We start from the raw sequence: 24,536 nt of genomic DNA, 5'->3' as shown, positions 1-24,536 counted from the left end.
AAATATTTATCAATAGTAAAAAACGTTGGCTTTATGTCGTTCCTCTAACGGTATTTTATTTGCGCTATTTCTTGCCATAAGCATTTTTTTCTCCGATTCGTTAGTCGATAGGCGTGCTATCGCGTTTTTCGCAACAAACATGAGCGCAAGCTGAATGTACTGTCCACCAATGGCTGTTCCCCATGGAATTCGAGAAAGTAACCGCTTTGGTGTTTTCTTAGTTCCACCAACGTGGCGCCAGGAGCCAGTGGACAAGGTGGCCATCATGGGCCAACCAGTGATCTTCGACTGCCAGGCAGACGGTTTCCCTGTGCCCGTCATACGGTGGAAAAAAGAATACCGTGAGTACAGAAAGACGCACAAGGCATGAATAAAAGATCTGATTAATCCGAGATACGTGCGGTGTCTTTCGCTTTTGCTCGTTATATTTAAGATTATTTTTGAATGTGTACAAATAATATATATATATATATATATATATATATATATATATATATATATATATATATATATATATATATATATATATATATATATATATAAACGAGAAGAAAGGGGGTTAACCGAGGGACCCGATATTTATTAGTCATATAATGAGAAGCCAACAAACACTGACACCAAGTACAACATAGGGGAAATTGCATGTGCTTAATAAATGAAATAAAGTAATGATAAATTAATGGAAATTAAAGTGGATGAAAAAACAACTTGCCGCAGGTGGGAACCGAACCCACAACCTTCGCATGTCGCGTGCGATGCTCTACCAATTGAGCTACCGCGGCGGCGTTTCCCCATCCACTTTCTTGGGTATTTATGTGTACTAGTAGAACCCTGGGAGTGTTAGCCAGCGCCCCCACTCACAGACCTAGGCGGCGGACGTGGAACGTCTTTTTTGCCGCAGGCGTCACGAGAACGTGATCTTTTCGGGTGAAGGCAACTGGTCAATAAACCCACATATGCTACCTGAAGGCATCAATGTTGCCGGATTCGAGACCCTCGTTATGTAATAAACGAGAAGAAAGGGGGTTAACCGAGGGACCCGATATTTATTAGTCATATAATGAGAAGCCAACAAACACTGACACCAAGTACAACATAGGGGAAATTGCATGTGCTTAATAAATGAAATAAAGTAATGATAAATTAATGGAAATTAAAGTGGATGAAAAAACAACTTGCCGCAGGTGGGAACCGAACCCACAACCTTCGCATGTCGCGTGCGATGCTCTACCAATTGAGCTACCGCGGCGGCGTTTCCCCATCCACTTTCTTGGGTATTTATGTGTACTAGTAGAACCCTGGGAGTGTTAGCCAGGGTTAACCAGTTGCCTTCACCCGAAAAGATCACGTTCTCGTGACGCCTGCGGCAAAAAAGACGTTCCACGTCCGCCGCCTAGGTCTGTGAGTGGGGGCGCTGGCTAACACTCCCAGGGTTCTACTAGTACACATAAATACCCAAGAAAGTGGATGGGGAAACGCCGCCGCGGTAGCTCAATTGGTAGAGCATCGCACGCGACATGCGAAGGTTGTGGGTTCGGTTCCCACCTGCGGCAAGTTGTTTTTTCATCCACTTTAATTTCCATTAATTTATCATTACTTTATTTCATTTATTAAGCACATGCAATTTCCCCTATGTTGTACTTGGTGTCAGTGTTTGTTGGCTTCTCATTATATGACTAATAAATATCGGGTCCCTCGGTTAACCCCCTTTCTTCTCGTTTATTACATAACGAGGGTCTCGAATCCGGCAACATTGATGCCTTCAGGTAGCATATGTGGGTTTATTGACCAGTTGCCTTCACCCGAAAAGATCACGTTCTCGTGACGCCTGCGGCAAAAAAGACGTTCCACGTCCGCCGCCTAGGTCTGTGAGTGGGGGCGCTGGCTAACACTCCCAGGGTTCTACTAGTACACATAAATACCCAAGAAAGTGGATGGGGAAACGCCGCCGCGGTAGCTCAATTGGTAGAGCATCGCACGCGACATGCGAAGGTTGTGGGTTCGGTTCCCACCTGCGGCAAGTTGTTTTTTCATCCACTTTAATTTCCATTAATTTATCATTACTTTATTTCATTTATTAAGCACATGCAATTTCCCCTATGTTGTACTTGGTGTCAGTGTTTGTTGGCTTCTCATTATATGACTATATATATATGTATATAGATATATATATATATATATATATATATATATATATATATATATATATATATATATATATATATATATATATATATATATCCTAGGCCGGTGTGCGCTGTAAAATCATAACGAAGTAGCGACCGGAAAACCGAAAGCCTTCGAGTGACGGTATTGAGACATACATTTAAGTAGCGCTAAGACATAGGACGAGAACGAAGGGCACGCGGTTACAAATATATGTACAGTCAACCGAGGCACGCAGCATAATTTTTCTTCTTGAGCTAGATTGCTCTCAGAGGCACACATTGTTGCACGAGAAATTTCAATGGATATTTGTCTATTTAAGAAACATTCGCAAATTCTTTTGAACTAATTACTTTACTCCACATAATGCAATTTACGTATCCTAGCTGGCGAATTCTAAAGTTTAATGCGCATAAAAGGAATTTTGGAGCCGACACCAGTTTCGAGGTATGCGTTTCCAAAGCTTTCGACGAAATGCATTGGTGTTCCAGTAATTTCTGAGCTTCAATGTATAAGACGTTCTGTCAAAAAAAAGGTAAGTGCAACAGCAGTGCATTTTTACCGCGACTTTGACAGCACTTATCTTCCAAACCGATGCTGGTTCCATACTTTTTTTTCTAGTGGATGTATCTTGTGGAATCAATGGCGTAGGCTTCTGTATTGCAAAATGTAAGCTAAAGTAATTAGTTTAAATGTTGCTGAGAGAAATTTTGGTAAATATTCAAATATCAGATTTGTATTTTGATTTCCAGTGCAAGTAACGTCCACATCTTCGAGCGATGCAGCTCAACTACCAGAATGGTGCTGTATGCCACAGATAATAGTTAAAAATTGTGTTAACGATATATAACACCAGCTATGTTCCTTTGGCACTTCACACAGCACGGCCCATTGCGTATCACGCACGTCTTTAACGCAGCTGTATAATTTGGTGCCTGTACACAGCCACCTCCACCTATTAGCGTCGATTTCGACCCTTACCGTCGTGGGTTAGACCATGCCTACAACGGCCGCATCTCGGTGGGGCCGGAATACGAAAGCGATCACGTGGTTAGGTTTCAGTGCACGTCAGGGAACGCCGCAAAGGCGGTCAAAATTATGCCGGAGTCCCTCACTACGCGTCGTGCCTCATAATCAGATCGTAGTATCGGCACGTTGAAACCCAAAACTTAATTATCTCTCGTGCCACCAGGTGCCGAGGGAGGCCGCGACTTCTCGGTGATCATCAGCAACGCCAACGTGCAGATCCTGGAGAACGGCTCGCTGAGCATTCGCAAGGCTGACCGTTCGGACGCAGGCCACTACATGTGCCAAGCGCTGAACGGCGTCGGACCCGGCATCTCCACCGTGGTCAAGCTGGACATCCACGGTAGGTGTAATAAGGAATCCTATTAGCGAAGCGTTTACGGCCGCTTCCACTCGTGCGCCTGTGCCGCTACAACCTGCACTCGGGCGCTAGCCAAGAACACACAAGCCCCGTGTGTATGGATGAGTGAATGTTATGGATGCTGTGAGCGTCCCCTTTGAAACGGGATGGTGGGTTGCGCCACCGAGGTCTTTTCCTTATTACCCCTGATAATCTGTTGCCTATGTTTTCTTTAACAGGCAGATATACGCCAAATGCGTGTGCGACGGACAAGCAGAGCGTAACGCTTCATTAGCTAACGTGTCGACCAGAGCTGAAACCTAATGAGACATGTTTTCGAAGTAATTTTGGTGAGGAGTGCGAGCGGCATACGTTTAATGCTACGTGGTGAGCACTCTATCGGGGTCGATAGAAACTTGAGACTTTGCAAAGTGGCAGTGAAGAACTGGAATCAGAGAAGCCAGGAAACATGGCAGATACTTTGTGGTTGTTTAGATGTCATCCGTAACTAAAGCCCGAAATGTTTAGAAGATCACATTTCAGTTTCTTGTTGTTGTTTTTTACTGGTTATCTGCTCTTGTTTATTTGTTAGTTGCTTTCTCCTCATTTTAGTTTCGCGATTGTAAGATACAAAATCAAATCTTAATGACTTTTTTTTTCAGTCCCAGCTAGAATTTTTTGTTTATAAATATGTCCAAAAGTGTCCTAAAAGTGGCTTCCAAGGAAACGCTAGTAAGGCGAATTCCAACGTTTATAGTTTATAACGTCCCAGAATTCTAGTGCTCTTCAAAGTACGGCATTGGTTCAGTATTTATGTTCTTTTCCTTTTCACTCTTCCTATTGGCAACACCGGTAGACTCTCGGCAATGCATCTCTGATAGAGTCGGAGCACATCGAAAACAACGCGTGGCACCAAGAACAAACGTAAACAGAAAGGGCGACAAGGGCTACAAAATAGTCCCTAGCCAGACACATTTCACTGCACTGAATAAGATATTCACAAATTCGAGAGCTAAATTTATTTCCCGCATAAATAATTTTGACGTAAGGAAACTTGACAAGCATACTAAAGTGAGACATGTCGCCGCGAGACACCCACTTCACAGTCGCCGCGACGAGAAAATAGAAGAAAAAAATAAGAAGAACAAAAGGGTATTGTGTGTGTATAAAATACTTCTAAAAATCAAACAAAAAAAACGCATTGAAAGCTCGCGAAACCAAAGTAATCGACATTTAGGGCCAAACGAAGCCCCACCCCATTGTAACGTGGCCTTAACTAAGCTTGAATGACCTCTGGTATATTCCAATTGCGTGGCCAAAACAGCACTCTCATAGCAATGTGTGAAAGGGGCGTGCGGATACTGGACCATCGCTCGCCGTAAACATGCCAGAAAAACGTAGCATGCGGTTCCTGTTAAAATTGAAAGTGGGATAATGGAAGAAAAAGAAAATGTCACAGAAAGCGGTACAATGATGAACGGTTATGGTGCACTCTCATATATCCCGAGAAGTGTGCTGTGCTAGGCTGAAGGCAGCGCTCAGAGAAAGCGTGAGCGAAAGCAGAGTGCAACATCTCATTGCTTGAAACGCCTGTCACTGGAGTGTTACTTTACCTTGCGACAATGCTTTCAGCGAGAAAGCCATCGTGATAGAGGCCCGGAACTTTTTTCTTGGAGAAGAAGGAAGTGTTCTGCCGGGATGTGGTTTAGTGATGAAATGTTATTACGGCTAAGGGAAGCAAGCCATAAAACGGCATTATTTTCACGCTTCTAACATCGTCGGCGTTTGTCAGACACTGAAGAAAAAAAAAACTCACCCAAAGTTACCCTACAAGTGCGGAATTTTATTTCCAGTTCTTCTATAGCTTCTTTACTAGCACAATCCGGCAAGCGATGCCATGGTTCACACGACATCAAGACCTTTGCTTTCCACGACCTCCTATGCGGCTTAAACATGTATTACATGCAAATTTTTTGATGGATTTATGTAGATATCAAACAAGTCACTCGCCTCGACGGGAAGCTGCTACAGTTTGTGACATCGCAGCGAAATAGGTTTGTAAATTTGAAGGCCACGCTTCCTTGTATTCGTCATCTGATCCTTGAGCCAATAGACACCTATCCTCACCATCACCATATATTCCTGCAGGTTGTAGCCGCTTTCTAGAATACTAAATTATTGATTCGGTAAAATATTAGCTTAAGCGCTATAAAATAGAACAGGTAAAATATTTCTCTCATATTACATCTCAATTTTGCTTATTTTAAAGGCCACAAACTTTATTCAAGTATAAAGAATGACAGTGGCAACCTAATAACGCTAATTGGCTTCCGCCTATATCAAATGCTATAGTTGACGGAAAAGGGCCCAAAAGTATGAATTTCTCTGGCTTCACATTTCCATCGCATTGACATCGTTGTGTCACACAGCTGAACATAAATACAAACACACAGGCGATAAATGGGCGCTGTCGAGAGGCGCAAACTGTACTCATTCATGATATTGTATTTTCGTGTCTACACACAGTGCATACAGAGAAAGACAGAAGAAACAGTGCATACGTTGTTAAGAATGGCGAGCTGCTAAGCAAGATTGCCACCCGATTACGACAAGGGGGGCAAGACGCGCATTCCGCACCCTCTCCGTCACTGCAGCTAGGAGGCGTTCGAAGAAGCGGCCTTTGTGCTGAAAACCGCTTCCTTCCTCCAGCCCCATCGACATTGTGACGGAAGAGTTCGGTGTGTGAACAATGGTTTCGGAGTTCCCCAACGTGAACCTGATTTGACACGCATGGACAAGCTGCCGCGGGAACGACGTATTTTGGTGCTTCTCACGCTTCGGCGTGACGCAAAACAACGAGCGACCCTCGATCGGCACCGATACTTCCCGGAACGGCACCCCTTCAACGCCGTCGTTTGGGCATCGGAATGTGTGTGCCTTTGTGTCTGTAAACTGATCTGCAGAGCAACGGCGAGTTGGTGATGAGTAAACGAACAGTCGCCGCCTCGTATGGCCGGCGGATCGAGTGCATAAAAACTGTGGTTGTGCGAAAGCTGAACACACTTCTCTTGAGCAGCCATGTTAGACTGAGTCACTTCTCTCATGCAGTCATGTTGGACTGATACACTTTTTCTCAAGCAGTCATGCTGCGGGTTCGGTGGGAAGAGTCTCCACAATATCGGTGGTGCATCAAGGGCAGACGGTCAATGCACTTTCTGTTCGGCACGGGGAAATTGCAGAATTGGAAGATGCGGCGATCGCCATGGCGGCTTCGCATCCAAGTTCAGAATACATCATCACAGACTCGCAAACTGCCTATAGAAATTACACGCGGGGCCGAATTGCACCGCTAGCTTGCAGGATCCTCAAACAATCTGGGGTCTTCGCTTCGCGCAAAGAGCTGATCTGGGTGCCAGGTCATGAGGGTGTAGAGGGAAACGAGCGTGCACACGCTGCCGCCCGAGCTTTTCTCCCCCGGGGTCCCTCCTCCTCCCTCCCCGAAGACTCGGACTTCCCAGTGCCATTAATAACTTATGCAGACGTATTACAACACTTGCGCTTATCGCGACGAAAATACCCGGGCCCAGTTAAGGGATTAGACAAATCAGAAGAATGCCATTTACGAAGGTTACAAACCCTGTCATTTAATAACCCAGTGAAGCTACATGCTATTGAGCCACAATCTTTTTCGGCCGAGTGTAAATTCTGCGGGCAGAAAGCAGATTTGTACCATATGGTATGGGCCTGCCAGGCTAATAGTCTCTTAGAAAGTATAAAACAGCCAACGTGGGAAGGATGGGAGGCAGCCCTGTCCAGCTCAACCCTCAAGGACCAGCGAGCCCTCGTGGAAAGAGCTAGGGCGGCGGCCTTAGCCAACGGAATTCCGGAATAGGAATCCAGCCACCCTTCTCCTAACTCCCCTCTCCCTTTTTTTTCTTTAAATAAAACGTTTTCATCATCATCATCAAGCAGTCATGTTAGACTGATTTAATTTCTGTAAATAAACCCTTTTCCTCGTTCTCGATGAGAAACAGTTCTTCACTTCATCAACGATCTCAGCGTAAATAAGTTGGACGACGGCATGGGCCAGCTACCTTCGAATTCATGCCGTACTCCAATCTTGGCAAAGGACCACGGACGATGGGATTGAGCCCCCAATCCTGACAACTGGCTGACAGCGGTGAGATGGACTTTGCGACATGGTGCTGTATCTGCGGTGAGTGCTTGGTTTTTGCTTTGACTCTCTAGGCTTCGTTTTGGGGTTGTTCTGTTTAGAACAGTAGGGAAGCTAGATTGTTTTGTGTTAGCTAGGTGGTGTTTTCCTAGCTAGATTTAGAGAGCAGAATCAAGGCAGTAAAGCAGCAGTCATGGAGTTAAGGACACTGCTGAGAGACGAGTTGTTGATTGTTGGTGAGGAACTGGGCCTAGATGTACGCAAGGAAATGCTCAAATCGGAATTATTGGAGCTAATTTCCAATCAGGCCAGTGAGGAAGATATTGAAATGGGAATGGAACTTCTCAAAAAGAGAGAGAAACGTGAAAGAGAAAGAGAAGAACGGGACAGAGAAAAACGAGAGCGAGAGGAACGCGATAAAGATCGCGAGTTAAGAAAAATGCAACTTGAACCTGAAAGCAAACGTTTGGAGTTGTCTCAAGGAAGTGAAGGCGCTCTGGGACGATCAAGTGAGGCAGAATCGTACCGCATGGACAGGCTATTAAAGCCATTTGAGGTCGGGACCGACATAGGCTTGTTCCTAAGCAATCTTGAAAGGACTTGCGAGAAGATGAACTTCGGTCCGAGTACATGGCCACAGCGGTTGCTGTCTATGTTGCCGGGTGAGGCGGCGGAAGTAATCGCCAGATTGAGTGTGCAGGATGCATATGATTATGCAAAAGTTAAGGCTAGTCTCCTGAAGAAATACCGCCTTTCAGCCGAAGCTTTTCGGCAAAGGTTCAGGAGCACAGGCAAGAAAGATAGCGAGGGCTATCCGGAGTTTGCATATAGCTTAAAGGCCAACCTAGTCGAGTGGCTTAAAAGCGCGGAAGCGTACGACAGCAGAGACATGATCATTGAATGCATGTGTCTAGAGCAGTTTTACAAAACCATCCCCCAAGCTGTGAAACTGTGGGTGCAAGACAGAGGTAATGTAAACACTGTGGAAAGGGCGGCTGAATTAGCCGAAGAGTACGCAACCCGTAGAAAGTTGAACGCCGAGGAGGGAAACTGGGACGGTCGAAATGGACCGCGGAAACCATTTCCGTTCAAAAAGGGTGCGCAAACTAGACGATCCGAGCCTGTAGACATGGCGGGAAAGCCCGTAGAAAAGAGCGAGGAGAAACTTAACGGAGAAACCGCACAAAAAGAACAGAAAAGAAAATTCGAATCTGTTAGACCAATTCGCTCTTACAAATGCCACAAACTGGGACATATAGCTGTAAACTGCGAGAAGTCTAGCGTAGTTTTTTCCTGCGTGGAGGAAAAAGATGAGAATATGGAACTTTTAAGTCCATATCTCCACGACCTGCAAGTTAATGGAAAACCATGCCGAGTGCTAAGAGACAGTGCCGCCACGCTGGACATTGTCCATCCGTCTTACGTGATGGTAGATGACTTCACCGAAGAAGTAGCATGGATAAAACAGGTTGTAGAAGAACACAGCGTGTGTCTGCCCATGGCCAAAGTCAAAATCAGTGGACCATTCGGGGAGCTAGAGACTGAGGCTGCAGTTTCCAAATTTTTGTCACTGCAGTATCCCTACATCTTTTCGAATCGTTCGAATCAGTTACTGCGTGACAGAGGGCTGAAACTGGGAGAGGGCATAGTACAGGCATTGACCCGAGGCCAAGCTCGTTAGATCGCGGCGCTTTCGGCTGAAAATGCTCAAGCTCCTCCAGTGGAAGCAGAAAAGGGGATAACTTCAATACCCGAATCCGAGCTAGGCCCGAGGGACAAAAGAACAGTTGAGGAGAGCCTGCCAGCTGACCAGCTCAATGAGAGCGTAGCACTAGAGTGTCAGAGTTCTAGCCTGCAGGAAGAGCAAGCAGACGCGCTCACAAGCGAGACAGGGTCGTTATTATCACCGGCCTCAAAGAACTTTGATCAACTCTTACGCGTGGATAGAGAGTCACTGGCAGCTGAGCAAAAGAATGATGAGAGCTTAGCTAAATTACATGACACAGCTAAAGAAGGCATTGCTAGGCACAACGTAACGATACATGAGAGAGGAGGATTGTTGTATCGGCATTACAGAGATCGAAAGGGTAGGATTTTAGATCAGTTAGTCATACCTACTAAGTATAGGGAGGACCTTTTGAGTCTTTGTCATGGAAATGGGTGGTCCGGCCACCTAGGCATAAACAAATCAAAGGAAAGATTGCTTATGGAATACTAGTGGCCTGGCTGTTTCAAAGATGTAGAAAACTTTGTAAGATCATGCGACGCCTGCCAGCGTTCTGGTAAACCAGGAGAGACTTGGAAAGCTCCACTGAAGGTAGTGCCCTTAATAACAGAGCCTTTCAGACGACTTGTAATAGACACGGTAGGGCCTCTTCCAAAAACAAAATCAGGCTACAGGTACTTGTTTACCATGCTGTGTCCGGCTACCAAGTTTCCAGAAGCAATCCCTTTGAAAAAGCTCAGCTCCACCGAAGTAGTAGACGCGCTTTTGACAGTGTTTGCACGAGTTGGGTTTCCAGCCGAAATTCAGGCAGATCGAGGGTCAGTATTCACGAGCGCACTGACTTCCACATTCTTGCAAAAGTGCGGGGTAAAGTTAATACACAGTTCTGTCTGTCACCCTCAGTCAAACAGTGTAGAGAGGTGGCATTCGGTGCTTAAGCGAGTTTTGCGTGCGCTCTGTTACGAGCACAAGGAGGACTGGGAGAACTGTCTGCCGGCAACTTTGTTTGCTTTGCGAACGGTTCCACATGAGGCGACAGGGTTCTCACCAGCAGTACTAGTGTATGGGAGGACACTCCGGTCTCCACTGAGAATGTTAAGAGAGATGTGGGAGGAAAGAGGGGAGAGTCCAACCGTGGTTCAATACGTGCTATATTTACTGGAACGGCTAAGCGCAACCCAAGAACTAGTCGGAAAGAACATGGCACTAGCTCAAAAGAACGCCAAAGTCTATTACGACAAGAATGCGAGGCTTCGTACGCTTAAAGTCGACTTAACGATGAAAGCGGAAAGGTGTAGGTTTGGTTGTTCGCAGGTTACTTATCTGGGCCATGTTGTCGGTCGGGAAATGAGACGGCCGGCTGAGGTGAAAATAGCTACGATTGGAGAATTTTCTCAGCCGCGCCCGAAAACGGACCTTCGTTCATTTTTGGGACTTGTGGGGTACTATCAACGGTACATTCCGAATTACTCGCAATTGGCAAGTCCATTAACAGACGCCCTCCGAAAGGGAGCACCGAGTAACGTACACTGGGATAAGGACAAAGAGAACGCTTTCCAAAGTTTGAAAACGCTATTGGTTTCTCGCCCTGTGCTTCGCGAGCCAGACTACACATAGGAATCCATAGTTAAATGCGACGCAAGCGACAGAGGTATGGGCGTGGTACTTAGTCAGGTCGGCAACAATAACGAGGAGCATCCTATCCTCTATGCCAGCTGTAAACTAAATGTAAGGGAGGAAGCCTACAGCGCTTCAGAGAAGGAATGCGCTTGTTTGGTTTGGGCCGCCCAGAAGTTGCCGTGTTACTTGTACGGAGCGAAGTTCATCTTCGAGACCGACCACTGTCCTCTGACGTGGCTCAATCAAATGTCACACAAAAACGGCCGCTTGCTCCGATGGAGCCTCACTCTCCAAGAGTACAACTTCTCCGTTAGATATAAGAAGGGAAAGTTGCATAGCAATGCGGATGGTTTGAGCAGGCTAATTTGAATTCTGCGTCTGGGGGTCCCGCCTAAATTTTAGGGTTACTAGTGTTAATTTTATTAGGCGAAGAAGATCCCCTCTCATTTAGCAGGATTCCCTCCATGATTTGCTGAATGTGTCAGCAGGAATTTGCTTCAGAAATTGGCATAGCGAAATGCAGCATTTTTTTTGTTTCTGCACTTATGATGTTTTTTTTAAGCCTAGCGAGTCTAAGGTGAGAGCCAATGCACGTCATCTCGGCGCAGAGCCGTGTTGTGGGGTTCATTTTGCAGTTGCCTGTCCTTGTTGGATGTTTTGGGGCGGTGACATCAATGCGCAAGTGGTCGCTGCGAGCCAAGACATCAATGCCCCCCTGACCAGCAGCCATTCTCTTCCTCCCTAGCGGTTGTCAGCGCTAGACAGTCGAGATTTTTCGGGCCATGGAGGCGCTGTTAAGAATGGCGAGCTGCTAAGCAAGATTGCCACCCGATTACGACAAGGGGGGCAAGACGCGCATTCCGCACCCTCTCCGTCACTGCAGCTAGGAGGCGTTCGAAGAAGCGGCCTTTGTGCTGAAAACCGCTTCCTTCCTCCAGCCCCATCGACATTGTGACGGGACGAGTTCGGTGTGTGAACAATGGTTTCGGAGTTCCCCAACGTGGACCTGATTTGACACGCATGGACAAGCTGCCGCGGGAACGATGTATTTTGGTGCTTCTCACGCTTCGGCGTGACGCAAAACAACGAGCGACCCTCGATCGGCACCGATACTTCCCGGAACAGCACCCCTTCAACGCCGTCGTTTGGGCATCGGAATGTGTGTGCCTTTGTGTCTGTAAACTGATCTGCAGAGCAGCGGCGAGTTGGTGATGAGTAAGCGAACAGTCGCCGCCTCGTATGGCCGGCGGATCGAGTGTATAAAAACTGTGGTTGTGCGAAAGCTGAACACACTTCTCTTGAGCAGTCATGTTAGACTGAGTCACTTCTCTCATGCAGTCATGTTGGACTGATACTCTTTTTCTCAAGCAGTCATGTTAGACTGATTTAATTTCTGTAAGTAAACCCTTTTCCTCGTTCTCGATGAGAAGCAGTTCTTCACTTCATCAACGATCTCAGCGTAAATAAGTTGGACGACGGCATGGGCCAGCTACCTTCGAATTCATGCCGTACTCCAATCTTGGCAAAGGACCACAGACGATGGGATTGAGCCCCCAATCCTGACAACACACTCTTATATCGTATGTCCCCGTATGATATATGTGAATCTACGCGCTCTGGCCGTATTTCGGAGGAGACGACACGCACAACTCTTACTATATAAAGATACCTTATGACATTTCTTAACATATTTCTCCAGCTGGTCATTAAAAAGCAAAGGATGCATGCGCTCCCCCCTCCTCCCCTTAAAGCCCTCAACCGTCGTGTTGGCTTAGTGGCGGCTATGGTGTTCCGCTGTATGCCCGAGAGCGCGGGATAAAATTAACGCCTCGGCGGCCGCATTTCGAGGGCGGTCAAGCCCCCGAAGCGGTCGAAATTAATCCGGAGTCCCCCATTAGAGCGTGTCTCATGCTCATATCGTGATTTCTACTCGTAAAACCTCAGAATTTTATTATCTTATTTTTCCGCCCACCAAAACACACATTATTTCAGTCACGCGTCGTATAATGGAACTCTCCTGTCACTCCGCATACCTCAGGCTATAGTGACCCTTTCCTGCCTGTGGTGGAGAAATTACAATTAACATTCATTATCTTTGCATTCGTCAGCTTGGCTATCACGTCTGCAAATGTCGAATATATCGAAGACATTTAAACTGCGTCTTGATAAACTGCGCGGAGAAATGGACGCTGCGTAGGTGAAAACAAGAAAAGGTGGTACCGAAAAATCGCTTCCTAACCTTTCCATATTGCCACCATTATGAAGAGCATGTGCTGTAAACTACTTTAGTGAATATTCTCGATTCATGTTCCTTCCTTTTTTTTTCCTATTCCTTGCGCATAAAGTATTTGCCTTTTTTTACTTCATTAAGCTATATGTCAATACTGTCAAAATAGGGTACCGCGCTGTGCATGCCCGCGGCACCTACTTTCCGAAGCCCTTTATTGCGAAAACGATTACATGAACACTCCAAGTGTGTTCCTGCTGTCGCCGTCGCCGTGAAGTTCCGTATAAAGTCCAAAAAGATAACATCGTCGCGGCGCGCCATACGCTGTATGTACGAGTGAATGCTTGCGAGGGTCAGCCGACAATGCAGGCTCAATCTCGTACGCGCAAGAGAGGAAGGCGGAGCCGAAGCGCACCGTCTTCTGTCGCGCGCGAGGCTGCTGCTTACCGCGCGGCCGCGCGGCCGCCGTATCTTGCAAGCAATCTGCAACATAGACAAGGCCGCGTAGGCCTCATTTTCAAAGCGGTCTGCGATGTGGACAAAGTACGCAAAGTGGCGGTAGCTTCCTATGCGCTGTACTTTCGACGCTTAGTTCGCGTAGCAGGGAGAGACAGCACGGTCAATTCGCTCGCTATTGCTGCCGCTCTTACTCATTTCAGCGTTTTGACAGCGACTTTCCGCGGTCATCGAGCGAGATGCGTTCACGTTTTCCTGCGCGGGCGTGACACCATGCTTGTTAATTTAGTTAGTAGGCTAATCTTTGCAACAAGTGCATACCGCTGATTTAACTAGTATAATAATAAAACGATGATAATCGTGAAATTTCATGTAGCTGTCTACTAATTTGCTATTGCAATCGATGCTTCTCCTCTCGGGCGAAACTGCGACTCTTTTTTCTTTCAATAACGGTTGAGTTACTGAAATCGTTTAAGTGTTGTTTTTCTCGCGCCTTTTATTTCTTCTCTCGCTCACCAGTGGCGGCTCACTTCGAGCGCAAGTTTCAGGCGTTGACAGTTCGTCGCGGAGACAGCGTTATGCTCACTTGCCGAGCTATCGGAGAGCAGCCTATCACGGTGACCTGGACAAAGGATAGGCACGGCTTCAACCCAGCGCTGGAACCCAGGTCAGAACCTTTCCTAGAGCTTAAATTAACTTGCTGCAGATGAAATGTTCAACATAGTCGGTTAACTCGCTATATGATTTTACTTTCTTCTTGAATTGACATAACCATGCGTAATTAAACAACACTTCTAAAGACAGGTTGTCTACTGAGAAAAATTTCGTGTTTTTCTTTATCAGTCTTACACATATTAAATCGCGAGCTGTCGTACTAGAATAGTGCAAATAGCATTGCGAAAATTTTGCAGGCATAATACAAAAAGTTCGCCCCACGAACCCTATCAAGCATCAAATAGTCGAATTTAACACGGTGTCATCTGCTTCGTGCACCTCACTAATGTAAAAAAGTGAGCAGTGTGTGTGTGTGTGTGTGTGTGTGTGTGTGTGTGTGTGTGTGTGTGTGTGTGTGTGTGTGTGTGTGTGTGTGTGTGTGTGTGATGCTTTTCTTTTTTTGCATTTTTTATTTGGTTTTAATTGGACGTCATTGCATCTTTCTTAATTTTTGTACGACGTAGCATTCAAGCCTAACTTGTTTTTCTAGTTCTCAGCACCGGACCTTTAGACAAAACGAACAGAAGTCGAGACACACACAAACAACACCACTAGAGTCATTTTTGTCTCAAGTTCGGGCACTAATCAGTAGAAAATATGTACCGACAAGAGTGGAACTGAAGCCTTACAAAGTCTAACTGAGCGTTTATTTAAAGCTGCACATACGCTTCCACTAAGGCTGAACGGTCAATTTTGCTGAAGCGCGATTGACGAAACAAATTATTTGTCACCTGAATCATCACTGACATCTGAGCCGAGCAAATAATTATTTAAATCTCTAGAAGGGCAAAGTCATCAGTCGCAGTGATTGCTGTTGTCGTCCTGCTATTAATCGTCATACGTTCTAGTAGCAGGCAATGTTGCAGTCCTCATGACAAGCTGGCTGATAAAGAACCCTGCAAAAAAAATGAACTCGTGATATTATTGTTGTCTAATATGCGGCATAATTAGATCGTGTTGGACTGTGCCCTGATCGCTTGGAACTCCACCTGAGCTTTCTGTTCGAGGCCCGAACTGTCATTAGCAGAACGTGCTGGCATTATACTGCCTTAGTAACAATAATAGAGTATTCCGAGTAATGGGTAGTATGGATGCGACGTGGTGCATTTTCTGTGTGTGGGAGCCAGAATCCCTACTTCAGGTACGCTGTGGAGGAGAAACCTGGCACCGAAGGGTTTGAGTACATCGTCCGCATTCCGAGCGTGGACCGAAGGGACTCTTCCCTATTCAGCTGCTACGCTGAGAACGCCTACGGAAGGGACGACACAAACTTTCAGGTCGTCGTGCAAGGTGAGTTTTCTCACATACTGCTTTACCGTTTAACGGCGCAGCTCGTAAGAAACAGTTAGCGTTGGGTATATACGCTTACGTACGCATCAAAAATTCCGCTACAACGGTTCCCTTCTAAATGCGATGCCACCCGTGCGAGAAGTGAAATCTCGGAAAGAACTATATATTCAATGAGAGTATTTTAGCACAGCGTTATCATCCTGCCGCTTCCGACACCGAGTGCGGCCTTGTATGCATGCCTGGAGTTTACCAGGCCCTCGGTATTTGACGTTACCGTCGGAAAAGCTTACCGGTACGCTGTGTACGAAGCTGTGCGGCGGGAAGAAAAAATCAGGCTTGATTCAAGCCAACGCAAGGCAAATCATAGTCATCGCGGCTTGTTGTTGTGCACACGAAGCGTCATGCAAGAAATGATTTCATTTTTGTTATGAACAAATCAATGCTGATCACATAACGTTTCAACTTATTTTTTCACGTGACACTCGGTTTACATTACAAAAACACAGTGTTGAATAGTAATCAGTAATTTATAATTAGATCACTGTTAGATCGTCAGAGGCTTCGTGCCTGTTGCGCAGAACCTCCGGACAAACCGCGAGGTCTGGAGGCAACCCAGACGACGAGTCGTTCAGTGACGCTTTCCTGGTCTCCCGCCTACTCCGGAAACAGCCCCGTGCTGAAGTACCTGCTGGAACACAAGCTGCCGGAAGGTATGCAATCGGGAAATCTTGCGGACATATGAGCCCGAGTACTTGCCTCTAAGACGTAGACGACTGACTTAAAAGACTATTCTGCATTCCGAATAGCTGATAGGGTAGAAATTTTTGGCTCCAATTAACATCTGTGGCATCAGGTAGTTTCGTTGAAGTCGTAAAACAGCCTTACATGTTTAGCGGGACAGTTTATCTATCTCCGTATAGTGGGGCGCATAAGATTGTAGGTTCAGTTCCAAAAGACAGAAAGCCCTACCCAAAAAAGTAACAACTCTACTTTAAGAAACTAAATAGTGCAAGACTGCGTATAACGAAATGGCGAAACGAAAAGGGAAACAGAACTACACAATGTCCCTGTGAGATCCAGTTGTGCCTGAGTGTTCCTGAATTTTGTCAATGGCTTATTATGCAACTGGGGCTGTCCAGTCTTGCCGTAACCTATCACTGAACTGCAACAATGCAAGTCACACATTAGTAACAGTTTTGCACATCACATTTGCTTATGACAGGAAAGCTAAAGAGCACCTGTGAAAAAAGCCTTACCTATACTTACTTCTTCGTACATTCATCGGTTATTTAACTTTTGAGTCTGCGGTGAAGCAAGATCCACTAGAAGCTGTGATAAAAAGTTGGTACGAAACCTGACCATAAGAACTCCTTTTTTAGAAATAAGAAGCTGCAGGTTCCTCACACTTATTTGGAACGCGGGTGTGTTCAGTTAGGCGTGAAGGACCAATAGTACTGCTCATAATTTTCCAAACGAAGCAGCCTAAACTAAACGTGTGCACAATATCTTGAGTAGCGCTTTCTTCATAGTCTGTGTCGTTAATCAAGTGCCGCATAAGCGTCGCTAACGGACCATAGCCACCTACGTGGCTATCCTCATATTATTTGCCATTATATTCACGTCAGTACACTAAAGCGCTTGTCTGTTATGCTTGCAACTTTTTTTCTCCCGTCGTCTTTTTCTTGTTTTTTTTTACGTTTAGACGCTTCTTGTGACTGATATCATAATAAGTAAAAACAAGAAAAAAGACTTTGTTCACACGTTCCAGGATTTTGGGAACAAGACTCACACGTGTCTGCGATTGAGTCGACCGAGTTCTCGCACGTGGTCAGCGGCCTTCGGCCAAAGACCAGCTACGAATTCCGACTTCGGGCGGAGAATTCCATTGGGCTCAGTGAAAGCAGCGAGACCCTTGTGGTTACAACCGACGAAGAAGGTAAATTAGTATGGCCTTCACTTACTTAACTCACAAATTACCATTAGGCACAATGTGCATTGAAGCTTGTTTCTTGTTTCCCGCTTCCGTGTTTCCTTTATACCGTAACGGGCTGGTATTTCCATTGTCGTGTGCGCCCACTACATGCAGCTCCCAGCGGTGCACCACGAGACATCAGGGTAACGCCAACCGGTTCTCGAAGCCTCCATGTCAGCTGGAAGGTGAGCCGTGCTTTACTGCACAGCGTCGGATACTTCATAAATACATGATTTTCCGCACACGCCACTGCACACTGTTATACAAGCGCACAGCCCTAGCCCTGGCACATTTTTTTTTCTAATTTAGAAGTTTGCTCGGCGACAGTAAACGTGTGAAGCACGCATGTTATATGTACACGTATAATTTGTTATGTTCTATGAAGTCCAAATAGTATCTATGGATGCGACCACACATCTACCTATGGTAGTCGGGTGGGCGGCTTAGTTGCAGCTCCACTATTGACAGGTAGTGGTGCCTTCATTAGCGCACTCCGAGGCATTTCCACAAGAAGTGTGGTAGATCTTCGAGGGGCAGTTGGGCTAGGGAAAAGAAATGTGTAGAACCAAAAGATGGTGGACGGCCTGGAGCGTACAGACCGGTTGCAGATGGCGTCAGTGAAGAATCTACACGTATACTTTCAATACCTCCACGTGGCGGGAGAGCTCATGTAAATATTTCCTAGCTGCAAAATATTAGGGCATTACCAGTCGAATTCCGCCGCTATATTTTTTGGCTTCAGTAGCCATCCAACCTTCACAAAGCGGTAACCAAAAAGTTAAAGAAAAGTCAGCGGAGCGAACTAACACTGAATATCGTCATCAGCCTAATGAAGTAGGTTGCAGACAAATAGCCTTTTTCAGAAGCCTTTGTCTACTCTCTTTTCATTACTCCTTATTACTCCTTATCCTGCAATTACCCGAACTTTTTGTCGAAGACTGGCCTGAGCCTGTTTCCGCAAACTGCTCTATCATATGGATGACTTTCAAAACGAGGGTCTTGGTTTGCTACAGCCACTTCCCCTTCCACATATCCGCCTTATTACGCTTTTTCCTACAGCCACCGCTGGACGAAGAGTCCAACGGACTAGTGCAGGGTTACTACGTCGGCTACCGCGTTCGCAACGCCAAAGATTCGTTCGCCTACAAGACACTGGAAAGCTCGGCCGATTCGCTGCAGCAGCAGTGCGAGTTGGCCGACCTACGGCGCAACACTCGCTACAGCGTCGTGGTGCAGGCGTTCAACGCGAAGGGCGCCGGACCAGCTTCAGAGGAGGTCTTCTCACAGACGCTCGAAATCGGTGAGTTTTTGCTTCGTTTCTTACAGACAACCATAACTTATGATGTCTACCTTCAAAAAGCGCAAGCACAGGCCTTCCTTCATATGCGTGTTGAAAATGGGCAACGAGAGATGTTGCTTTACACCAGGTTATCTCATTATGAGCACCCTTTAACTGATTGTTAGAGGATATACCAATTTAATTCTGATGAAATAATTAATTAACTTGCCGCAATTATTCCACTGTCATCGATGAATCTCTACAAACAATGTATCCAAAGTTTTATTTCGATAACAATTAAACTACTGTTAGTCGGACGCACGGTATGCGGGTGTGTCTCATAAAACAGCGTACAAGGTCGTCACAGTCAGTGATGCATCATTCACAGCTTTCATAGCTACATCAGTCGAACACTTCTTATTATTGAAACAGTGAGTACAAGTCAAGCTTATGCATGCGCTTAGACAGCGCTTCTTGACTTTAGGGGTGATGAGCACTTCGAGGAACGAACTAAACCACGTCCGCTTGTGACGAGGCGCCACTGTAGTAAAACTGTGCCTTAGGTATTCTAGCTCACAGTAATCTCAATCGAGCAATACCTTGAATAAAATAATTTTCAGTACCCTTGGAATGTAACACTGCATTTTTTTATAAAATGTTAAGTAGTCTTCGATCTATCCAAGAAAAGTGTGGGGTCATAAAGCTCCCGCAATAACATGTTTCAATATTTAACTTTCATGGGTCTTTTTCTAGTTCGCCACAATTAAAACGTGGTTGCCACATCTTTATAGGGGTTTGCACTGTGAGAGAATGCTGGTAGCGCCGTGAATAATTTCAAAGCCGAAAAAAATCACTGAAGTGTGCTGCTTTATTTTTTGGAAAATTTCTCAACGGGCTGCGAGCTACCGAATAATTGAATTTTTTACGTGTCGCATTTGACGCGACCGTGAACCACTGTGTGATAAGTAGTTGCGATTGTTTAGCAGCTTTTATAACTGTCCTTTCTGCTCCTAGACCCTCCTGCGGCGCCACGTTTGAGACTAGTCTCCTCAACATCGTCATCCGTTCACTTGAGCTGGGATATAGATAAGGACCAGCCAATAAACGGTAAGGAAACGAATTCATGTGACAGAGCAAAAAAAAAAAAATTAAAACCAATTCGATGTTTTCGAAGTTTCTCAGGGCGTAGTTTAAGAAATATTGTCTTATGATATCCAAACATAACAACGAATTTTATGTCATTACCAAGAACATACTCAAATTTATGCCAGGTGTTTGAGCGACAACTCTCTCAAATCATAAATAAAGCAAAAAAAATCCCTTTAGGGCATTTCTGACATCCCTGATATGCTATTTAGTGAGACAAAATTGATTGACATACTCCTAATTATTATCGTATGCGCACCTGCTGCAATTGCGGAATTAAAGCCAATCAGTGGCCAAGGCATGACGACTTATTAGGAGTCGCACGTATAGAAGCAGTGTATAAATAATTGCCTCAAAACGTGCACTGAAACGAATTGACGCTCTGCCGTTCTATTTTTCTACAAAGCTTTCCTTAAGCAATCCTGGGCAAAACTAAGCGGAACACAAATCTTTTTATCGATGTTTCAGGGATAGATATGCCTCTAAATTGAAGCTTCGTCTTGTAACGTCCGAAATACCTCTGGTGGGAAAGTACTCTTCTTTTTTTGGTTTACGAGTGGAAGTAAATTTAGCGTCATTGCAAGAGAAATAAATTATCTTAGGCTTGAGATAAGCAGGATAGCTCGTAATTATTCAGCGGTTAGAAAGAGGACCGTAAGATGTGCAAGTTTAACCTCGTTTTCCAGGGTTTGTGCTGTTCCACAAGGCAGAGCCGCCCGTGACGTCGAAGTCCGAGCCCAGCGAAGACCCCGGCGAGTGGTCAGAAGTACAAACGGGCGCCGAACGCTCGGCGTACGCGTTTCGTGGGCTGCGCTGCGGCCGCAAGTACGCGTTCCACGCAGTCGCTTTCAACGCCGCCGGCAGGAGTCCCAGCAGCAACACAGTCCTGGCAAAGACCGATGGATCAGGTGCGCACGCGTTGCCGTTAACGAATTCTCGCTTCACACGCCACCGTAAGCAAGTTGATTGCAAACCGATAATGAGCGACGACAGTGTTGCTAGGAGTCACCCTTTATAGGTTGGTCAATTGAGGCAGTGAGCACTCTAACGGCGAAGCTTCTTTAGCACTACGAGACCTCTCTCAACTTAGCGAAATCAACTGAGATGACTTTAAGATCAGATGAAACGCGAGATTATGTAGTGTGACTTGCAATGCTTTTATGACATGCAGTAGCTATCAAACGTGCGAACATGTATTGTATGTTGGGATAGTGCAAACAAGGCGTGTTATGGATCTTGTTATGTATGTAATTGAAAAACTAGAATGGAACGAAAATAGGGTAGCGCGATTTATTTCGCGTTGTTATGAATATACCACACGTATAACGCAAATTAAACTCGACCACTCACTACAGCCATTACGTATTCATTGCGACACTGCTCTATTGCCATTATTTCATAAATATGTTCATAACACAATGCCATCACTTGTGTATATTTAAGTTCCTCATTAAAAGACACGGAGACTGTACCAGCCCTTCACATTGATGCCCGTCTATGGCCCAACACCAACATGTAACTCCTCCACACTCGCCCGAGCCATTCGCCTCTGGAACAATCTTCCTGATAACATAGCCTCTGAGAGCCGCCACGAAAAATTTCTTCATCTACAAGTCATGCATTTAATAATTTATGAAATTGCTACTACCACTGCGTCGTTTTATGAGTGCCTTGACATTTCCTGCGCACTCTCACTCCCTTGTTATTAACAATTGATATTGTTGCCTACTCTTGGTGCAAACAGTGCCTCTCCCTCCCCCTTGTAAATTATGTGTTCCCCTCCCCTTGATGGTTCACTAGCGAACCATCAAGGGGAGGGAAGGGCTGTGAAAGCGCAAAGCTTGGGTGGACCATAATTTACAAGGGGGCGGGGGAGGCACTGTAGTGAACCATCAAGGGGAAGGGGAGTGCTCTAGAACTGTCACTTACAGTTGGTAGCAACGTGCGGAACTTAACAGAAGCGTTGTTTACAGTGCCGCTTGCCCCAGATGAGCGCGACCTTCTGCTGTGCAACGTAACCTCGGTGACGCTTCAATTGGGCGCCTGGAAGAGCGGCGGCTGTCCCATCTTTTCGTTCGCCGTGCTCTGCAAGCCTCAGTCGCAAAATGAGTGGTCTCCTGCCACGGCCACCCACCTAGTAGCGGACCACCAGCAGCCACCTGTGCTGGTCATCCCTGATCTGGTTCCAGCCACCTGGTACGATCTGCTCGTCAGGGCGCAGAATGACGCGGGAGCTTCGGAGGCCGAATACATCTTCGCTACACTGACGCTTACAGGTGGTGAGTGTGATGTTCATTCTTTGAAGAGACCATGCCATTATGGCTGCGTACAAGGTCCCGAGTGGCTGAATATGAACAGTGCCACCGCAATCTAAGTTTCCATGCATAGCAGCTTTGGGATGACATTTCAATTTTGTAAAATTTGCGCAAGAAAGCTTCCAAGCCCTTCACTACTGTGCCCCTTATAGTCCTAGAGAGAATCAGCTTTTGTGCTGAGCCCTTAGTGACGGTTGGTGCGCGCGGGCACCAGATGGTGCCAGCGCGCACCTAGTCCTGCTTCGAAGATATCAATAAGTCAGTGCCTGTGCCTAAAATACCTTCGGGTGCACCCGATTCCATATCATTTATATATATATATATATATATATATATATATATATATATATATATATATATATATATATATATATATATATATATATATATATATATATATAATCGCGCACATACGGCGCAAAATATTGCTTTATATGCTAACAAATAAATCAAGATCCACAACGAGCCAATGAACCAATGAATAATCAAACGCGACCAACGAGTTATTGAAGGCTACATTTTTCAGCCGTGTGTCTTCGTAACCTTCTTGCAGGTGCAATTAACGTCCACAAACTTCTGTATTTTACTAGGGCTGTAGATTCATCCTGCGGTAAAGGTCGTATAATATTGAGGATATTAGTAAGTAGTGAATAAATTCGTAACTATACAAGGCAAATGAACAACCGTTTGTCGTTATCATGCGTCTGCTCAGGTTCGTATGCCCGATATAGCGAGTTTGCACACGTTCAGAGGTTTGCTAAAGAGGTTGCTCAGAGGTACAGGTTTGCTAAAGTCCCAATAAATGTTGTCTGTTTTCATTTCCTCCTGTGAGGAACACTGTAACATGCCACAACTGTTTGGTAACAATATACCTTCCGATAATGTGCTATTGGATATAACTGAACGTATCTTAGCGACAGCGCTGAGCTGTCGAAAGTATGGCACTCACAAAGAGCGTGGGTACGGCTTAAATTTAGTAGATTCTTGAAGCATCGAGTGGCACAGGAACGTGACATCAAGGAGTTGAATATCACTGACACCATCGAGTCACTGTAATTTGAATACGGAAGCGATATCTCTCTGAAACAAGATAAATATTGCGTTGCGTACTTATTTTTTGTTACGGTACACGATACCTCTTCGTTCTGTTGTAGGAACCGTGCCACCGCCTCAGTGGACACAGGCCGTGGAGTCTCAACGTCGCCACATCCACATCATTCTTCCTATCGTCTGTTCTTTAGTGGTGGTGATTCTGCTAGGGGCCGCCGTGTGTTATGTGTTCTCCCGCCGACGCGTCACGGCCGTTCAACGCCCGTATTCAGGTGTGTCTTCCCGCTGGGACCTTTTCTCCCTGCCTCTGTAACTGACTGCATACCTAAAAATGCCGCGTATTGACTGTTCGTTTGCGACACATATGTTTAACGGTCGCTATGATGTTGCATAGTTTGACCTTTGAGTCTCTGACTTGAAGGCTGCAGCGCACAAGCGGAAAAAGAGGATAAATTATTTAATAGACGAAGCGCGTGTGTACGTTAAGCGGCTTATAACCCCGTAGTTCGATCTGAGTTGAGCTTTCATAAAGACGCAGACCCAACTTCTATTAACAATGTCAGCCAATTAGTTAGCTTATTCCAATAAATAAATTCTATACTGCATTAGAGAATGTGTTTATAAATCCAAAATTAAAGCCCGTGATACTACAAATACATCCCGATATGAAAATTATAATGGAACCTTTGCGTCAAGATATATGCACAGTAACTTGATGTTCGATATTTCTATGAACGAATGCAAAAATAAATATGAAATATAAGAGCCACCGTCATAACTCTTCTTACTTGTACGTGTGTGCTGGCATAGCCAGCCGGAAAACGAATGATTAGGTGGAATCACAGGAATGTTTACTTTAAGTCGGCCAGACAAGCTTCTTCTTTTGGCTTGTTAAATTAACATGCTTAATTGCGGGCAAACGGTGTCATGTGCAGTCGCGGACAGAATAAAACGGACCACCGGATCTCCGAAAACGTTCAATTCCCGAGCAGCCTGTAGCAGTAACCAGTAAAACTGCCCACGACAACGTTGTTA

At 45.5% G+C, this 24,536-nt stretch overlaps 1 protein-coding gene across 2 annotated transcripts in view; it reads left to right on the top strand.

The window, feature by feature from the left end:
* Positions 1-24,536, top strand: part of LOC135905556 (cell adhesion molecule Dscam1-like) — a 77,651-nt gene that overhangs the window by 44,762 nt on the left and 8,353 nt on the right. For both annotated transcript variants that reach the window (XM_070535535.1, XM_070535536.1), the window contains exons 9-20: positions 222-341; positions 3,359-3,535; positions 14,255-14,402; positions 15,591-15,739; positions 16,318-16,449; positions 17,508-17,675; positions 17,826-17,896; positions 18,771-19,011; positions 20,005-20,097; positions 20,823-21,044; positions 22,110-22,415; positions 23,606-23,773. In XM_070535535.1, coding sequence (XP_070391636.1) covers positions 222-341; positions 3,359-3,535; positions 14,255-14,402; positions 15,591-15,739; positions 16,318-16,449; positions 17,508-17,675; positions 17,826-17,896; positions 18,771-19,011; positions 20,005-20,097; positions 20,823-21,044; positions 22,110-22,415; positions 23,606-23,773 — 1,995 coding nt within the window. The remainder of the gene's footprint in view (positions 1-221; positions 342-3,358; positions 3,536-14,254; positions 14,403-15,590; positions 15,740-16,317; positions 16,450-17,507; positions 17,676-17,825; positions 17,897-18,770; positions 19,012-20,004; positions 20,098-20,822; positions 21,045-22,109; positions 22,416-23,605; positions 23,774-24,536) is intronic.

The sequence above is a fragment of the Dermacentor albipictus genome, chromosome 3 (genome assembly GCF_038994185.2).
Source record: "Dermacentor albipictus isolate Rhodes 1998 colony chromosome 3, USDA_Dalb.pri_finalv2, whole genome shotgun sequence".
In the NCBI taxonomy this organism is placed as follows: Eukaryota; Metazoa; Arthropoda; class Arachnida; order Ixodida; family Ixodidae; genus Dermacentor; species Dermacentor albipictus.
This window is presented reverse-complemented; position numbering and strand designations above follow the sequence as displayed.